This window comes from Balearica regulorum, chromosome 2, assembly GCF_011004875.1.
Source record: "Balearica regulorum gibbericeps isolate bBalReg1 chromosome 2, bBalReg1.pri, whole genome shotgun sequence".
In the NCBI taxonomy this organism is placed as follows: Eukaryota; Metazoa; Chordata; class Aves; order Gruiformes; family Gruidae; genus Balearica; species Balearica regulorum.
The window spans coordinates 80395205-80413287 of NC_046185.1; the positions used below are offsets into that span (position 1 = coordinate 80395205).

The 18083-nt window shown below is 37.5% G+C and overlaps 1 protein-coding gene across 7 annotated transcripts in view; it reads right to left on the reverse strand.

Moving 5' to 3' along the window:
• CTNND2 (catenin delta 2) overlaps positions 1 to 18083 on the reverse strand; it is a 692458-nt gene that overhangs the window by 16898 nt on the left and 657477 nt on the right. For 5 of the 7 annotated variants that reach the window (XM_075744820.1, XM_075744816.1, XM_075744822.1 and 2 more), the window contains 2 exons: positions 13591 to 13716; positions 461 to 587 (listed from right to left, as the gene is read on the reverse strand). In XM_075744820.1, the coding sequence (XP_075600935.1) occupies positions 461 to 587; positions 13591 to 13716 (253 nt within the window). The remainder of the gene's footprint in view (positions 1 to 460; positions 588 to 13590; positions 13717 to 18083) is intronic. The other 2 variants (XM_075744821.1, XM_075744818.1) reach the window with 1 other exon arrangement.

Below are 18083 nucleotides of genomic sequence, written 5' to 3' on the forward strand. Positions count from 1 at the left end.
TAATATGCATGTGTATGCACACTTACGTATACATACACATGTAATCAGAATAAAAGCTGACAAAAAAATAATGTAGATCCTTCAACTTCTGCTAAGTGTGCAGAGTCATCATAAACAACTTAGTGGTTTTCATGACTAGCAAAGTGAGTAACAGAATTTCCTCATGCTACAAAAGGACACCATTGCCCTAAGTTGTAGTCAGGTAATCCCCATCAGCAAAACACTGCATGAGAATTGGTGACAAAAAGTTATGGAATATTCTTTCCGTTGTAAAACTTTACAAGGTGTTAATAAACCTCCCATAATTCCTGTTTTGAACAGATAATTTAGCTAAGACTAAAGAATATATTTTGTGCCCTTCCACCACAAATCCGTATGCCAGTGACACTGCTTAAAGAAGGAAAATGACAGTGATGGATTACCTCTGTCTTTACTGCAGTCCTGAAAGCCTTGGTCTTACCTGAGCGGTTGTTAGGAGACATGCGCACGGGAGAGATGGAGGGCGTGCGTGATGAAGAGTACGGTCTTTGCCGATCCCTTTCTATTGTTGAAGATGAAGCTACAAAGTGATACTGTGACCATCCATCCTGCAACATCAAACGTTGCAACAGCAGTCAGTGGAAAAGCCATTCAGTTTTAAGTACAGAGTATTTTCCTCTAGTGTTTTCACTATGTATGTAGAAGTAGGCTACTATCTTTTTCCTGCCACTGGGTGGCAAATGTTCTTAGCGGTGCAGGATACAATGTGCTGACTGTACTGACACACCAGGAGAAAAATTAAAATGCAGAAAGTTCTGTAAAATAACACATTTCAGAAAGACTCAAGTTATGAAAACACTGAACAACTTTTTAGGCTATTTGTTTAATAGTTCTTTCTTTTTCTGTGCCTCTATTTTCACATTGCAAATGGCATTCTGGCCCTGAAAATATTTTCAAATCATAAGACTGCTTGTTTTCATGGTGAAAATCAGTTTTTGCTTTAAATCATTCCTATCTTATAAGGAAATTTTGGAGTAAGTAGATGGGGAAGCCCCAGCATTATCAAAATTATTGTAACTGAGAGAGAAAGAATCAATGCATTTCCTTGTTGCATTTTTCTCCAAGATGTACAGAAGGAAATCCTATACCTTCTATTTAAAACTGTGGTAATGGTGATGTATTTAAAAGAAAGAACCAAAGTAATACAAACACTGGAAACAGCTAGCTCAGAAATAAAAGGAGTTTAAATCATTCATGTTTTGTTCCTGTACCATAATATAATCCAATAATCCAAAATAATGTACTTTACATTTTTAAAAGGATATTAGAAATACTTTGAAAGTATCATGAGTAAATAAATTGACTTTTGGTTAGTGCTCTTATTAAATGACAGTATTTCAAATGTCTTAAAGTACTGAAAGATTTTAACTGTCTTTATCACTGCTTATTTTTAAATCTAAATCAGTAACACAGAGTTTTCCCAGTCTTGCACTGAAGGCATAATCCCTCTTCCACTAAACTTTTAAGAAACAGAACTCAGCAAGACTGTGACACCTCTCTCTTTTGAAAACCGCAGAAGGACAGAAGATACTCATACTGATGCAGAGGGAATTGTTATGAGTCAATTAGGATAGACAGAGGTGACACCTAATTACAGATTCTGAGTGTCTGTACTCCTTACATAATGCATTTGTATAAACGTGCATGTATCTCAGTCCTAAGTTTAAAAGAAAAAAATATATACACATCTATACACATATATATTATATATAATATGTATATATATAAAGCATATATTTTAAGAACTAATCGTTTATAGCTATAATCATAATGAATAGCTTAAGTCCAATAATCTTATCCAGGCATCAAGACTGTAAATAACATACTTGTTATTTTTACAGCTCCTGTTAATAATAACTTGCACAGTGACTTCTCTAGTATAAAAATGAAGTAAGAAACACGTGAGAAGCCCCTGCCCTTATCCTGCCGAAGAAAAATGGTTCCCTTCTTCCTCCTTCTCTGGGGTCAGAAGTTCTTACCAGAAAGGTGACTCTCTATAATTCACTCTGTTAATAGTTTTCTGATCATTTATTTTCTTTTAAACAGAGAGCTGACGAGGAAGATACCAAGAGGACAGACTCTAGATCTGATAAAAGGAGAAGGAACAGACTATTTATTACTGTCTGCCTGCAAAAGGAGAAGACATCAGCCACGTTTACATAGTGCATTCAGAAATGCCTTGTGAAAAGGCTTTGTGGATCTGGATGCCTGCATGGCCAGGCACACTCTCCTTTTGCACTCTTGCTTCCCTCACATCCCTGGCATGTGGGTCAGGAAAAAAGTGACCTGAATCTTACTCTAAACCTTTACTCCTGTTCTCTGTTCCACTGTATTGTTTACATTAATACGTGGACCCTGGCTCTGATGGGAAGTGGATGAAATAAATCCCCGTCATCTGCACAGTTCCACGGATTCTACAAGAAGAGCGTGTGGTACCAGTTTTGTTCTGCAGAATATCAACCGCCTTACGGGCAGCTCCCAGACCTCACAGTATTTCAAAGCCCTAATACTTTTAAGTCATCTGTCTCTAACTCTCCTGTGCCGCAAGGAACAAGCTTCTTCCCTTGCAAAGGTAAACAGTTTGTAACATATTCATTAAAACTATGCCCATCAACAATTCCAAAAGCTATTAGCGTTAAATATTGAAACTAATTTTTAAGAGCCTAAAGGGAGTATTTTCAATTTAATGCCGAGATAAATACCACCTGACATGATGGCTGCTTCCATTAGTTTGTTTCAGCTCTAGTGCCTGTAATGAAATTTAATTAAATTGATTTGGGTACTTAAAGGTACAGTATATAGCAGTGTCCTGCAGAGAAGAAAGCTAACTCAAAAGCAAAGTGTGTGAGACTGCATTTCAGAAACCAATTTACCAACTACAAACGTGATCTAGGAGAGGAAGAGTAAGATAAAAAGATCTGAAAGATCGGAAAGAAATTCAATGTTATTCTGTTACAGAATGGATGCATTTGTTAACTGGCAGCAATTAATTAATAGGTGGCAACTGCACACTACAGGAGGGCACAGAACAACCAGAGTACAGAAATACCATTATACGTCCTAATTGTCTCTTCCAAGGTATCTTCTACTGGGCATTTCTCTGTATTTTCACTGTAATGAATGTATGTATTCTCCCTCATTTATACTCCATAAAGTCCAAACATTAAAGCTTGATTGGCAGTGATGTGTTTCCAAAGATACGTTCTTGCGAAAGCTGCAGGGATTAGATTTGGGGCGGGGGTTGGATAACCACTGAAGAAAAAAAAAGTGGTATTGCAGTCTCACTGATCACCTTTTACTGGGTTTAAGGAGTGAACAGGTCACTGCTCAACTTTAAGTCATTTTGAAAATAAGTAATTTTCTTCAGGCCCACGGGAAATAATTATTTTGTCAGGGTGACTAAACTTACTGTGCCAAAAACCTATTGCATAGGTATCTTATGAAAATATAATTTAGGTTTACCACATTATTCTTTTTGTGTTTAAAATATAGGGGAAAACAGAAAGCACTTTTCTATTGTGTTTGCGAGAATTTCAAAGTTTCAGAACTCTCTGGTAGCGGGAGTCCTTGACTTGAGGAGCTGATTTGCGGGAGCGGGTGATATCAGACACACCATTTTCTTCCTTGTTGTACAGTAACACTATGAGGACTGAATGAAATTAAGCCCTGATGGGAACTGACACCATGTGGACACAACAGGAAACCAGGGCTCCTGCGTGAAGAATTCAGAGACAAGAGAGAAAGACAGGGGACCAGATACATTGAGGTGACCAGCCTGGGTGACCTCATGGCATCTGCTCAGAAGGAAACCTTACATCAGCTCACATACTAACAGCCACACAGCCAAAATAAGCACAAGCCCTACCCTCTGACTGATTATGCTGATCAGCTGCTCAGAAGACACTGGCCTAAAAAGCCCTGAGTGGTTTAGAAAAACTGTACTGTGGCTGCACGCACATGACTATCTTTCCATGCTGCAGAGCATAGTCTGCCCTGACTCCTGGCCACTGATGTCCAACATTGTCAGGAAGAGAGAGAGCAACTTCTCGGAAGCAGAGAAATCCCACTAGGGAAAAAAACCAAAAATGATGCAATAAATCCAGTAACAGCTAAAACCTGAGAAACTACAGATACTGTTGTGTCCTGCCTCCCTCAAGTTTACAAACTCTCCAGCATGCTACTTCTTGCTTCAGGCCCGATCCTCTTGTGACTTAATAGACATTTTTCCAAATGACTTGAAGCACACAGGACCAGACTTGTTTTGTCATTCTACTTCCTTATCTGTAAGCCAGCATTTTACTGGTTCCAGGAATTAATTGTAATAATAACTGCTCCTGTAATGGTAATAAGCTGTAGAAATGTGAAGTTTTGATAGGCAACCACTTGCAGGATTCGGTAACTAGACCCACCACCGTGTTACAAGTAGGTGACACAGCAACAAGGCAAAGTGCCTGTAAGAACGTAACGCAGGATCTACTTGCTTTGAAACTCAGCCAGACAGTGCTCTGAGCTGCTGGTGTTGCATCTTTCGCAAGCTGAAGCACTGCTGTCAGGTTAAATGAAACATCCTGACTGGTGTGCACCAGTGTGACACTATCTAGAGTAAAAGATAAATCTGATGTGAATTAAGTCAAGGCTCATCAGACTTACACAGGTCTGGGCAATTCTTCACTGGGAATTTGTTGTCACAACACTAATAAGACATAACAGAAATTAGAACTGGATCAAATTATCTACATACATTGACATATGAAAGTTACGCGCGTGACTTGACTGCGGTGAGAAAAAGAAAATGGTAACAAGGTTGGGGTGATCCACATACGTATCTCACAGAGGTCTTAAAGGGGATTTTTGAAATAATGTGGTTTAAATGTTCACCAACTACCACACTTTTATCATTAGGCTTTACAACCCGGGATCATATTATTTTCTTTAAATACAAAAGGAAGAATAAATACATTTCCCAGTGCTTCTCAACAGAGATACCGAGCCTGACTTCTCTCCCTCTGCCAGCCCCACGGCAACGAGGCCAAACCACCCCCCACCCCGAAAACTGAGTTTTCCAGCAGGACTGCTGCCTGCGTCCCACCAAAGTAGCTGACAAGGAGCTGTCAGCTGCTGAAGGACACATAGAGAGATGGCTGTTCTCTAAAAAAGCCCCTGCCTTTCTGCTTGAAGCATGTTTACTTTGGAAGACGGATTTCAACTAAATTCTTAACAACTTCAGCAACTCTAGAAACACATTTGAAAACCAGAACAAGTAGTTTTAGATAAACTATCTATATTAAAAATAAAGGTGTTCTTTCATTTTTTCTTTGAATTTACAGTGCCAAATCCTATTATCAGTAAACAATTCCTGAAAGGATTGTCCTTTCTGGATTTCCTTGCATTGTTTCCAGGAAAACTCAAAACCAGCAGAGAACTCCTGGGCATTGATCTGCTTTATGATGTATTCTGAATAAAGCTATTTCACCGATGTTTTTTTACTGACATTAGCTAAGCTACAAACAATCATAAGCAGAATATTGACATTTTTACTCCTAGGATTTTGTCTTTTGCTTACAAAGCAGGAACTCAAGATACATTGTTGAACAGCAGAGTAGGGATTAAGTCTGGAACATCTTGGCATTCTCACAGCTTACACAGCAGTCGTTGCGGTTTGGGTTAAATCCTTCAAATTAATTCTACATTAAGTCCGCAAGTGGAAATCAGTGGCTTCAAAAGACAAAGGGCTGCTGACTCCAATTGTCCTGTTTCCCCTCCTCTCCCGAACAGTTACAAGCCAGGCCCTCAAAATCAACAAAGTGAAGACATGGATCACTGCAGCTCATCTTAATTTGAGGATTTTAGTATTTATGTTTATAGTCTTATTTCCACAGCTTATGAAAGCCAGAAAATTACTTAAAGCAGAGAAATCATTCAAGTTTGGGGAATTTAAAAATATTATAATAATTTGGATAAAGGTGCAGGAGTTGCTCACAGTACAGCCACTTAGCTGAAGTGGTTGAAGGAAAATACAGTCTGTTTCCCATGCCTTCTGATAATGATGCCAGTTACTTACTGGCTACAGGTTACATTGGGAGTACGACACCTGCCCCTGTGCGAGCCTGGGATGAAGGCCACTGGGATGAAGACCACTCGCTCCTCCCTTGAAGAGATATAACCGAGGGGAGAGGACGGAGACCCCCGAGTGCTGAGAGCACCAGGAGCAGTGCCATCACTTGAGCCAAGGCAAAGAGCAGCGGTGGCTGAGCAGGCAGGGAAGGACCAAGCCAGCTGGGCAGCAGAGCTGCCGCTGCAGCAGCCGCCTCTCCCAGGGCCTCTCAGCCCCTGCCTCAGTGCCTGACGCTGGGGGGGCTGCCTCGCCGCTCCCCGGCCGGCACAGCTGTGAGATACACACACGCACCCCTTCAGTTTCCTTTCTGATGATGAACGGTGGGCTCATCACCACGCCTGTCCTTTTTACTCTGAATTTCAGAGTACAAATGGCTTTTACTTCTAAGTGACCGTTTCTGCATTGCAGACACAGCAGAAGTTCATTTGCTTAAGAAGCTGAAAGAGAAATATGTATTTAGGGCAGCAGGAGGCTTAACGAAGGGCTCCTAGTCAAACAGTCATTAACCACAGCAAAACTGTCTGGCACTGGCTGAGGATTATTAAGTTTTCTGTAGGCTCTTTAAAGTGACATTTTCAGAATCAGTCGTTAAACTCATTCTTTTCGAAACAAGATGTGTACCTCCTAGCCTCCATCTCAGCTCCTCTGAAAGCAAAGCCATTATTCTACTATTGTCAGCATTCCACCCCAAAATCATTTGGAATATTTTCTCTCCCTGTTTTCCTCTTGTCATCGCAGAGCCTGAGGTACTATATTCTTCTGAGAGTATCATCCATTTTTTTTCTTTCAAAATACCACAGATGGCCTTGGCCAGTTTTCTCTTCTTCAAATGCTTTTTTTTTTGTGTGCAGTGTTATCATTTTCTAATCACGTATCTTCTACCATAATTTTACATCTCATCCTTTGATTTTAGCTATGAAGAGACACACAATAAGAGAGAGAGATGCTAATTGCTTGCCAAATCTATCCGAGTGAGAAACAGCTAGGTAACTATCCCCGGTCATTTTATATAGCGCAACTCTGGGATGCTTCAGGAAATCACTGAGGCATTGCTTTACCTGTCCATAATTAATTATTGATTTCCTGTTGTGCGAATTGCAAAGATGACAAGATCTAATCTGATGAATAAAATAGCTATAAGAAAAGGGAATCGTATGTGAGGCAAAGCATGAAGGACAAGACTTCAGATACAGCAGAGTTCATTATTCATTTTGCTGAGGTTATATGCAGCTAAATAATAAACCTTTCAAAACACTGCAATAAAATGAAATAAATTCATTTTTCAAAGCATCACTTTGCCTCTTAAACAGAAATAAATTTTTTTTAATATATTTTAGAAGAAATGAAGGCAGTATTTGGCCCTTCAGCTAGAATTTCTAATCTTCTCCTATTTTCCCCTGCATAAGGTATATAAGCTATAATTTAAATTGTCAGAATCACAAAGAATTATTTTTGCTTGTATCTTGTATGCACAAAAAACCTTGCATCCAAGAAAGTGTTTACAGTAATTTTTGACTTGTGTTGTCATTTTCATTCCAGTAATGCAATTTCACCTATCTTAACGTGTTTATGCCCTTATCTTAGCACATTTATGCCCTAGAAATGCAAACTCTGGCTCTTGGCCACAAAATCTCGGGGGTAGGACAAATACTACTTTATGCTCAGGGTCAGTTTCTTAAGACTACTGTCCTTACAAAGACTAGAAACCAATCAATACCTCTTACTTTGCATGCATTAAATCATAAAATACAACTCTTCGATTATACCTGTGAACGTAAAACAAGAAAAAATCATTATCAGAATAAAATTTCCACTGTTGTCTCCTATGGTGAAGAACATGGTACAACTGATGATGCCAACTGTGATCAAGAGCCATTAGGACTTCGTGCTTCCTGAAGAGTGGCAATGTGGCTGAAAACTGGGGATCAATTTATTCAAATGTGCAGCTGCCTGACGAATCATGCTGTCCTTGGTTTTAGGTTGAAAGTTCTTGCACAAATACACTTAAACTAAAGACTCAGAGATCCCAGTGATTATTGCTAAGCTGTGTGAGTTTTACGGATATGCTGCTTTGAACATGTAGTTTACCAATACATTTAGACATTAATGATGAGAAATGTATATTCTTTTTTGAATACCTTTAAGAGTTTCTTATTCGGTAAATAAGAGCTTTAGTATTGTTAACTCCAACAGGAACACACTATTGCACCAAAACCTACACCTCTCATTTTAGAGGAACCACAACTTTCTCTAAAAGCACTTTGTAAATTTAAAAGTAATAAAAACATTTTAGAAACTGCCAGTGAAAATTTTAATTTCTACTTTCTGCAGGAAGAATCTATCTTTTATCAAGATGAAATGTATCAGCTAGTAAATGAAGTAAAACAATTCAGAACAAAGCACACATACTACAAAAGAGACATCTTGCAAAACACAAGATTTTTTTCTTCGAGTCTGAAATGGCAGGCATGTTTAGGCCATTTTTGAATTCTCTTAGCAGTTTTAGAAAGCAAAGAGGGAAGAAATGAGAAGGACCTCCCAGCATTTTTTTCCCCACCCATTATTAGATCATGTAAGAACATCAAAGAACTGAAAGCAGGATATTGATGCACCAGCTTAAGATTTCATTGAACTTCGATTGAATTTACATGTACTGGCCACGCTAAATGAACACTATTAATCCCAGAGGAACGAGGAGAATGGCAGTGTAAGTACAGCACCACAGAGGAGCATCAGCAAAAGATGCCCAGTGTTATGCATCAGATCAACACAGTTACACTATTCACCTCTGAAAAGAAAACATGCTTTGATTACCATAATAACAAATTTAATTTCATTTCCATCCCCTCTGTGCTTCTTGCATGTGCTATTACTACTAGTAGAAGTTCTACTGATCTGATTAATTTGCAAAACTATAAGTAGTCATCCAACATACCAGATCAAGTTTGTTGGGAGAAACCAAGTTTCTCACCCATACTCTTTACTACACATGTGCTTTTATCTGTTTCTGAACCTAGATATGCAAACATCAAGCATACAAGTTAACTAAAAATGATATTTAGTTCTGAATGGTACAGATCATGTTCCTTGAATGAATTTTGGAGAAAAAGATTGACAAGAATTAAAAATGGTTTCTCTGAGCATGTATCTTTAAGACTTTTGAAAGTCTTTAGAAAGACTTTTGGATTCTTTTCAGTATTGTGTATCTGAACCAAGATAAACTTTGTTTGCCATTAATTAATGTTATTTATATTTGTTTTAAAAATTTTAATACATTATTTAAGTGGACTAAAAATGTACCCAGTCCCAAAGGACATGCAGATAATTTTCTTAGGTATCTACTTTGCATTCAAGTATTAAAATCCAATCTTATTCTGAGGAACTGTACTTTTGAGAAGAAAAATTCTGCAGATGTGACCTTCCACTTATGCATAACCCTCCAGATTCTGGATGCCTACTCATATCTCTACCCTAAGGATATTTCAGAAACTTCAGTTATACAATTCCCTTCAGAAAGAAGGCTCTAAGTCAAAGATACTGACTCCTGGGCTGCATTTCAGATTTTCTTTTCTTCAGAGAAGTTCAAAAGGTGGAGTACTTTAGAGACAGACTTTACACAACTATGAGATTAAACTTCTCTCTTCTGAATCTGTACTTAGTAACCTTAAAATGGACTTTGGTTTTGAAGTGAAAAATACCCAGTGGTTCCCACGTAAGTTAGCTAGAGCTTACCATGAGACTCACTATCAATGCTAAGGATGCTTTAGCATCATATATATGTATGGCTTATCCTAGAGAACTGTTTGGACAAACTTTGATGCCTTTCCTTCTTGTTTAGCACCTCTTGAGTCTAGCAGGTTTCGGATGAGAATGGTGTCAGCTTCCACACACCTCTTACTGATGATTTAGAAGAATTACTGCTAAGTCTGGTTGTTGAATTACCGCTAGCTACAATGCTGAATGTTAAAGGAACGCACTATCATGACTTTAAGGCCCTCATGGGGAAAGCAACAGTCAAGCACAGCTGCAGGTATTTTCTAAGCTCATAGCTCAAACCATTAAGGTTTATTCCTTTAGGTATTCCCAGGCTCTCCTTGTTCAGGCATCATGCTTAAAGGCAGTGTCCCCAAGGTCCATGCAGTGTCGTGAGTACATATTACATACGCACACCCATATTCATGTGTATATATACATATATGCACATATATGTATATACATATATGCATATAAATATATATGCGCATTTACCAGCAAAAAAGCTGATATATCATCACACAGACATACAGGTATTTGCAAGGAGTGGGGTGATTAGTTTGGCTTTAATTGAGCTTAGTCATCACATCTGATTTTTTTGGATACCATTCAGTAAAAAAGCCCGCACCAAAATAGTGTAAGGATGGGCAAGGTCTTGCTACAGCTGTGCAGGACTGTCCTTATGAAAATATTATCATCAGTATTGAATCTTCAATTCAGCACAGGCTGTATCTGAGATTACTGCTAATATTGTAAATACAACAGTAAACATGGAATATGTTTTAGAAAGAAACATATAAATACTGAAATAACTGAAACGTGACTAAAGGAATGGTAGGTGATACTGCACAGCAAATAAACCTTTGTTGAGAGTATCATAAAGAATTTAACAATGTAAAATGCAAAATGATTAAAATAAATGAAGTCTATTATACAGTAAACATGATGGAATTCAGAAGCATAAAACATTTGAAAACATCTCCCTCTAACAATTGATGCAGAAACACGAATTTTGATACTGCATCGTGTTGTCACTGTCATATATGTAAGAACATTAATATTATGGATTCCAAAAGATTTTCTACCATCTTTAGACCATGCAAAATATAAAAAAATCAGCAACAACATAATGGCAATCCCTTCTCTTTCTAGTATTGTCTGGTACTTTTAACGAACTCAAAGGGAGTTAGAAGGAACTAGGAAAAATATTACTTGATATGATGGATAAGCTAAGAAAATGAGAACACGATCTACTTGACTGCACAAGTGCAGTGATAATTATTTGTATTAAAATAAAATTGGAAAAACATTGTTTGACTTAACATTTTGTAATATTTTAGATATAAATATTGTCTTTTTTCCTAAACTGTTCTTCTTAAAATTAGCCAAATGATTTAGAATGATAATATAGCTAGTTGAAGACACTTAATATATGTTATGCTAAATGCTGAAAATCTCTCTCCCTCTTCTCTCTTTAAAAAAAAAATAATAATTCAAGCATAGTTTATACACAATTTTTCCATGTGTAAATACTTCTGAATACTTTTGCATATGTGAAAGTTTTTTACTTGTATAGCTCAGCTCAATTTATTTGCACAATTTCCTGTTTAGGCTTCATGATTTTGCTCATGGTATGTAAATTCCTATCGTATAGGCAAACAGGATATTGCTTAAGCAGGCAACTGGGAATGAAAAAGCCACAAATGTTAAAATTTACTTGACAAAGTTTTGAATGATTCTTTAAAAAAACAATCCCTGTGAAGGCATATGCAAACAAAGGAGGAGGTAAGTTAAATGATAAGTTTATACTATACAGTGAGGTAGCCTAGTGCTAACTGTGTTGGAGAAAGTAGCATCAAGGTAAAAAGAAAAACAAAATTCCAGGCTAATGTATTATTCCTCACTGAAGAAGCCCTAAGAAAGAATGTGAAAAAATTAACAGATTATACTTTGGTTTGCAGCTACTACCTATTATTTCCTGCAGAACAGAAAATATGCCTTTGCTTTAATGAATCATAGAATCATAGAATGGTTTGCGTTGGAAGGGACCTTAAATATCATCTAGTTCCAACCCCCCTGCTGCGGGCAGGGACAAGGTAATAAATGAAGAAATACTTCATATTTGCATGTGCATTGGGAAACCTATCTTACATGAACACTGGAAACTAATACATAGCATAAAATGAAGAATTAATAATAATTGAAAACACACACACAAAAACCAGTAATACCAACTTTTTCTTTGGTACTGAAACCAATGACAATTTTACGATTAAGTATTTAACAGCATTGCCATTTGATAAAAAAACCATATTTTAAATGCTCACTTAAATATGAATAACATGTTTTTAGGCAAGAAAGATTGAAACAAAAAAAAAAAGAGAGAGAAAGTATATATTTGAAGACTATAATTTCTTTTGCTATATTGGTTATAGAATCTCTACTTTCCAACATTACTCAGATGATGCTTTAAAAAGGCTTGAATATGTTAATTCTACAGAGAATTTCCACATTTCATTTATTTAAAATCAATTTAGGAATTTGCTTAATTCCTGCTTAACAAAAGAAAGTAATGTCATATATGAGATGATGAAAAGCTGGGCGTTTTAAATATCACATTCCTGTTAGCTAGAGATTAAAAGCATTTACCCTAACCTTGAAAAATATTTATGTCTAAAGTATTTAAAAATGAGATCTTCTCTGATGTCTTCTCTCTTCCAGGCAAATTTAGTAGGAAAAAAATACACTGAAAGAAATAGCATAACTACTGTGTCCTGTGTAACCAGTAAAAAAATGTAAATTCCTACTTTCTCTACGTATATTATCAGAAATAATACACAGACATATATATATATATATAGGTTTCTACCTGGATTTACTTGAATGCTGTGCATATGCAGAAGGTATTTTGGTTTTGCAACAGAGTCACATTTTATTATGAAAAAAACATTAGGAGGAAAACAAAGGACTACACTTGGTTAAGGAAATGGAATTTTAGTACCTAAAATTAAATAGTGCCTCTAATAAAAAAAAAGCCCAGTTGTGCTAATTCTCATCTACTGTACTTATGTCGGAAGGAAATTTCCATTGTTCTTAGTAATAGAGGTTTTGAAAATTAGCATTTTAAGAATTTAAATAACTCCCGGACACACTGATTTTTCTATAGATATCCTAGTTTACCTGGGATCCTCTTACTGAATTACACAGCTATTGGTTTGGTTTTTTTTTTTCTGAAAGATGCCATTGGGCCAGAAAATAAAGCAAAGTGCTTGATAAATTTAATCTGCTATTGCAACATAGTGCTTATCAATAACCGCCTTTCTGTTCAAAAGGTTCAGACAATCAACAGAGAGATTACTGAAATGCTAGAAAGCTTGTCAGGGAACTGAATGTAATGCATTTGCCCCTCTCTCTGGCATATGCCGTCCTCAGAGAGAGCACAACTCTGCATACCTTCTTCACTCAGCTGAAATGAATGGGACTGCTCTACTAAGTGAAGCGAGACGCTTTCCATCTAGAACCTACAGGGTTCAGTAAATGAAACTGTATAATTTTAAAATATATACTCTAGTAAGGCTTTGTTACTTTTGATTAAAATGTCTCCTGTAGATCTCTTTTGGGTACAAATCTCAGTATGCATGAAACATAACAATTCAACACTGGTCAGCTGACAGCCAGAATACCTGGGTTGGGGAATAGATTCTGGTTTCTTGGCTCTGGGAGAGAGTATGCTGAGCGTGCCATGACCCAGAGTGGTGGGTTGGTGAAAATCCTCTGTCATCAGTCACACTGAAGCTTGGGGCCGCCCACTGCCATAAATCAATCAATCAGTCAATCATTTATTAATCAGGTACTTGCATTTTCATAGTTAATATAAAAATGGGCTCTAGACAATGCCTTCTCTATAATGACAATCTAGTTTTATATTACAGTGGGGGGTTTACCTTAAATTAATCCATCCTTTTCCTAAAAGGGTGACATATTAATCTGAAAAAGGCTTTGCCATTTGTATAGAAATAAATTAAGCCCCGCTGAAAGATCAGCACTGCAAAATACATATGCTTATGAACAATCCGAGCACATGAATAGTTCCTTCAAATCAAGCCACTTGTTTGAGGAACTATTATGTTCTGGATTTGGAATTTAGATCCTTAATGTAGGGTTTAAGTTCTGCACAGACTTTTTGACTAGACAAATTTAACCTAAAGACAGCATATTTTTGGGGGATGTCTGACTGACGATAACCTTTCCAGAAGAAAATCCAAATGATGTGTTCCAAGTCTACATGATAGCACGATGTAATTAACATTTTTAAAGGGTGAGTAGGTATATTTTACTTAAGAAAGGACTTTAGATTCTAAAACTCCTTGACTAGAGTTTTGAAGTTTATTGCCGGCAATTTTCATGGAACATTTAGCAATAAAGGACCTTCTCACAAAGTCATCATTTTATTATTCTGAAAGTCACATGAAGAGACAGTCCTCTTCTAGATCCTGACTTACTTAACTGCTTCTAAGGCTTTGGGCAATTCTAAATATCTTTTCCAGCCAATGACAGACAAGGCCATCTTCAGAGTGACTACTCTGACTTCATTAAAAGCTTGTCACAATAGTATCCCTGTTGTAAATGGCACACTACACACTGAAGGACAACTGCCTTTAACAGCCTCCCTGGTTTCAAATAATTGGTTGCATTTTTATTCATATGGCAGGTGAATAGGACAAACATTTCTATTATTCCATGCAGAACAGAAACCTATGGTAATAAATGGAAAAGAAAAATAATTTCTGCAAATTCATTGTGATCTCTACTCATATACTGGAAGATAGAGTAAGTGTAAACATAATGATAGAATGTCAACATATTTTGATGGAGCCTAAATAGTTAGGCAAAGCAAACCAATTAATAGAAAACATACTCTTCCTGACAGTTCTGCCAGCTCTTTAATATTACACACATTTAATGCTAATTGAAGCTAGGGTTTAGCTAATAAATTTTCTTTCATGTTAACATTTAGCACAACCCTTTTGCTCAAATTTCCTCATGTCATTTAACAAGCTATCTGTGTTTAAGAGCAGTTGTTTATTTTCTTGAATATTGAAATAGAGTTTAGCAGCTAATGGAAATCTGCTCTCCTACAGTCACATCTGTGGTCTCCAAAGTGTCTCCCAACCTTCAACCAGCTAATATCCGAAAAACTGGAGTGGGGTCCAGTGTTCCTCACTTGGACATAGGTGTATTTAAAGAATCACCACAGTAGCTGCTTTCACCTTGCTTAGGTAGCTAAACACAAATGGGACAGTGCCTCTCACTGGAGACTGTAAGCAGCACTTAATTCTCCCACTGACTGTACAGGTCACCAAGATAGGTGAACAAGTGGGGTGTACCATGAGTCTGATGCACTGGGATAAAAGTGGGATAAGCTCCCCTACCTGTTTTTCGTAAGTGCTGAGGCACTGACCCACCCACAGGACTATGGAACCATTAAGCACTTTTGAAAATCAGATTTTAAGTATTTCAGAATGGACTCCCAAAACCAGAGGCAGACAAATGATCATTTATGGCAATCTAAGTCTTATTTGTACACAACAAAGAAGTTAGAAAATGACATGACTTTAAAGTCACTCTTTGGGAGACAGTATTTCATATACTGATGAAAAACTGTGATGATCACTTCTTTCTTGCTAAGCTTTAGCAGTATTTAGAAATTAATCACACTAAATCATCTAAACACTGTTTCTATGGGGCTGAACCTGAACCTTGTTTTTCTCTTGGTGGGAAGTTTTCAGCTTAGATTTCAATATTTCAGCTATTGCTCATCATACTAAAGACTATTCCCTGTGTACTTTTCCATGATGAAGTACCTGCAAATTAAACTTCTGGGATGACTGAATTAATTGCTTCCTCTTGGTCTGTCAAGGGTTTTTTTTTTTTTCCTATAATTTTAGGATTGGAAACATTTATCCTTTTTCTAAGTTTTCCTTGGTGGACTGTGTTAGGACAGTGCCAAATTAAGCATACCAGGGAGTGAAATCCTTTTTTCCCCAAAGCATAAGCCTATAAAGGACAGTAAACACTCTCACCTTACTCACAGATCTGAACACTGACTTTCTGTGCCTTTTCCATGCCAGCCCAGCCTAACAAGTCTATGCATCCTGCTAAAGCCAGAACACAGCTATGAACTGGAAATCCTACTGTACTGGATAGTACCTGTCAGAGGAGCGTACGGAGAGTGACATCGCTCTGCAAACATAGTCCATAAGGTATTGTGGACTTACAGAGCTTTCCAAGTGGAAACTGAGACAACAAAGCCAATGCCCCCTCCTCTTCCTTGAGTTTGCAACTCAAGCTGTAGGAAGTTAGAGTCTACCCATCATTCTCCTGCGCCAGAAAAAACTAGTCTCAAGCTGAGCATGCTTTCTAGAAAATAAAAAGCTATTTGAAAGGACAGACCAACAGTTCAAAGAGTGTAACTCCTGTTGTACTAGCTATTAATAAATAGGCATAATGCTCCTGTTCCAGCAAACTGAACAAAGGTAACACACAAACCTTCAACAGTTATTTTTGATAGGATCTTGGGAATACCAGAACACACTGGATGCTGCAGACTGCTTAGCCTGTCTCCCCAGTAAGGTTCTATTTTCTGCAAAAGTTCCAGCTCTTGCTTTGGAGGCCTTACAGAAAGGACCTATGAAATCAATAGGCCCTTCTCATTGCTTTCATTGGGTACAGGATCAGCCCACTTCAGAGAAGTTCCTGAGTACCAGAACTCTGAGCTCTGGACTGTTGGAGCTACATTGCTTGCAGGGTTTGTTCTGTCCATCTCTCTGGTCTTTATTTTTAAACACAACACCGAGCCTGAAACTCTTTTTCCAGAAACACATGTATCTCTAGCTTAACGTGGCTTACCAGATTTAATTTTCTATGCTTTCTACCTCACTGACTTGTGGAATAATTTTGCATTTTTCAGGATAAAAAAAGATGGATAGGATCTTACATTTTTGTGTTGTCAAAAGATACTGTTTGTATTCTTAGCCAGATACACTACCACCTTGAGACAGGGTATATTGCTTGATTTGGTCAATGAAGTTAACCGAATCGTTGCAGGTGCTGCTGCAGTTTTTGGCCTCGAATGGACCAGAGAAACAGGCAATTATCTCTCAGACGCTGAGCAGCACAATGAAATTTGTGCACACCTCTATTCTTCTTAAGCAACATAGCTGGAAGCACCCTGAAATATGTTAAATTTGGGTTACTTTTTATGCAACAGTTGATTTTTGACAGTGTCCTTACAGGATGCTTAATTTAGGTTTCGCTCCATAGGCATATTAATGTTACAGCCTTAGTTAAAGCTGAAGAGCTTGCTCACCCATGATAGGATTGGAGCAGGCAGGAAGCATTGCATATACCCTGCTTAGGGTATAGCCGAGCTACGGGCAGCAGGTGGGGGACTAGTTTCTGATTCCCACACTTCTCTCCGCTCACAGACAGGAGTTTATCAAGGAGTGCTCTAAGTGGGATATTGGTGACTATGTGCTTCTGGGCTTTTGGTCCTTCACAGGTGTGACAAGTCATTAGGTGACCACACCAATTCCCAGCTCTGGATGGACTTTCTGTCAGTGCAGTTTATATTCTGCCAGCTATAGGATGATTCCTGTAATGTTGAGCAAAATTAGAAAAATGAACAAGGTTTTCATGGTTTTGCTGATGTAGTCATATTTGGACTAAATATACTACTGCTGTATCAGCAGTAAACATCTATTGCCTTCTTTCTCCATTAATAGAAAGCATACTACTTCTTTTTCTCTCTTCTTTCTTACTCTACTGCAAACATGTAGCTCTAAAATATACCACAATTCAAACTATTTGGTTACACTGTTTCTCAAACAGTAAGGAAGGTAAGTGCTGCTACTTTTTCTTACAAGCGATGTGATGCCTGTAATTTCCTTGTATTACAATACAAAATTGTGCTTCTCTGTAGGCCACCAATTCTTTGACAGTAATTGTATAGGTACTTTAGTACATAGGCAGAAATTGCTGATGGTTATACAATGGGATTTACCAGCACTTCAAAAAAGGCTGTGCAAGTGCAAGAGACTGCAAAGTGCAGATCACATTATACTATCAACTGTATGTTCACTTGTTTTTACAAGCATATGTATTTTAATGGGAGAAA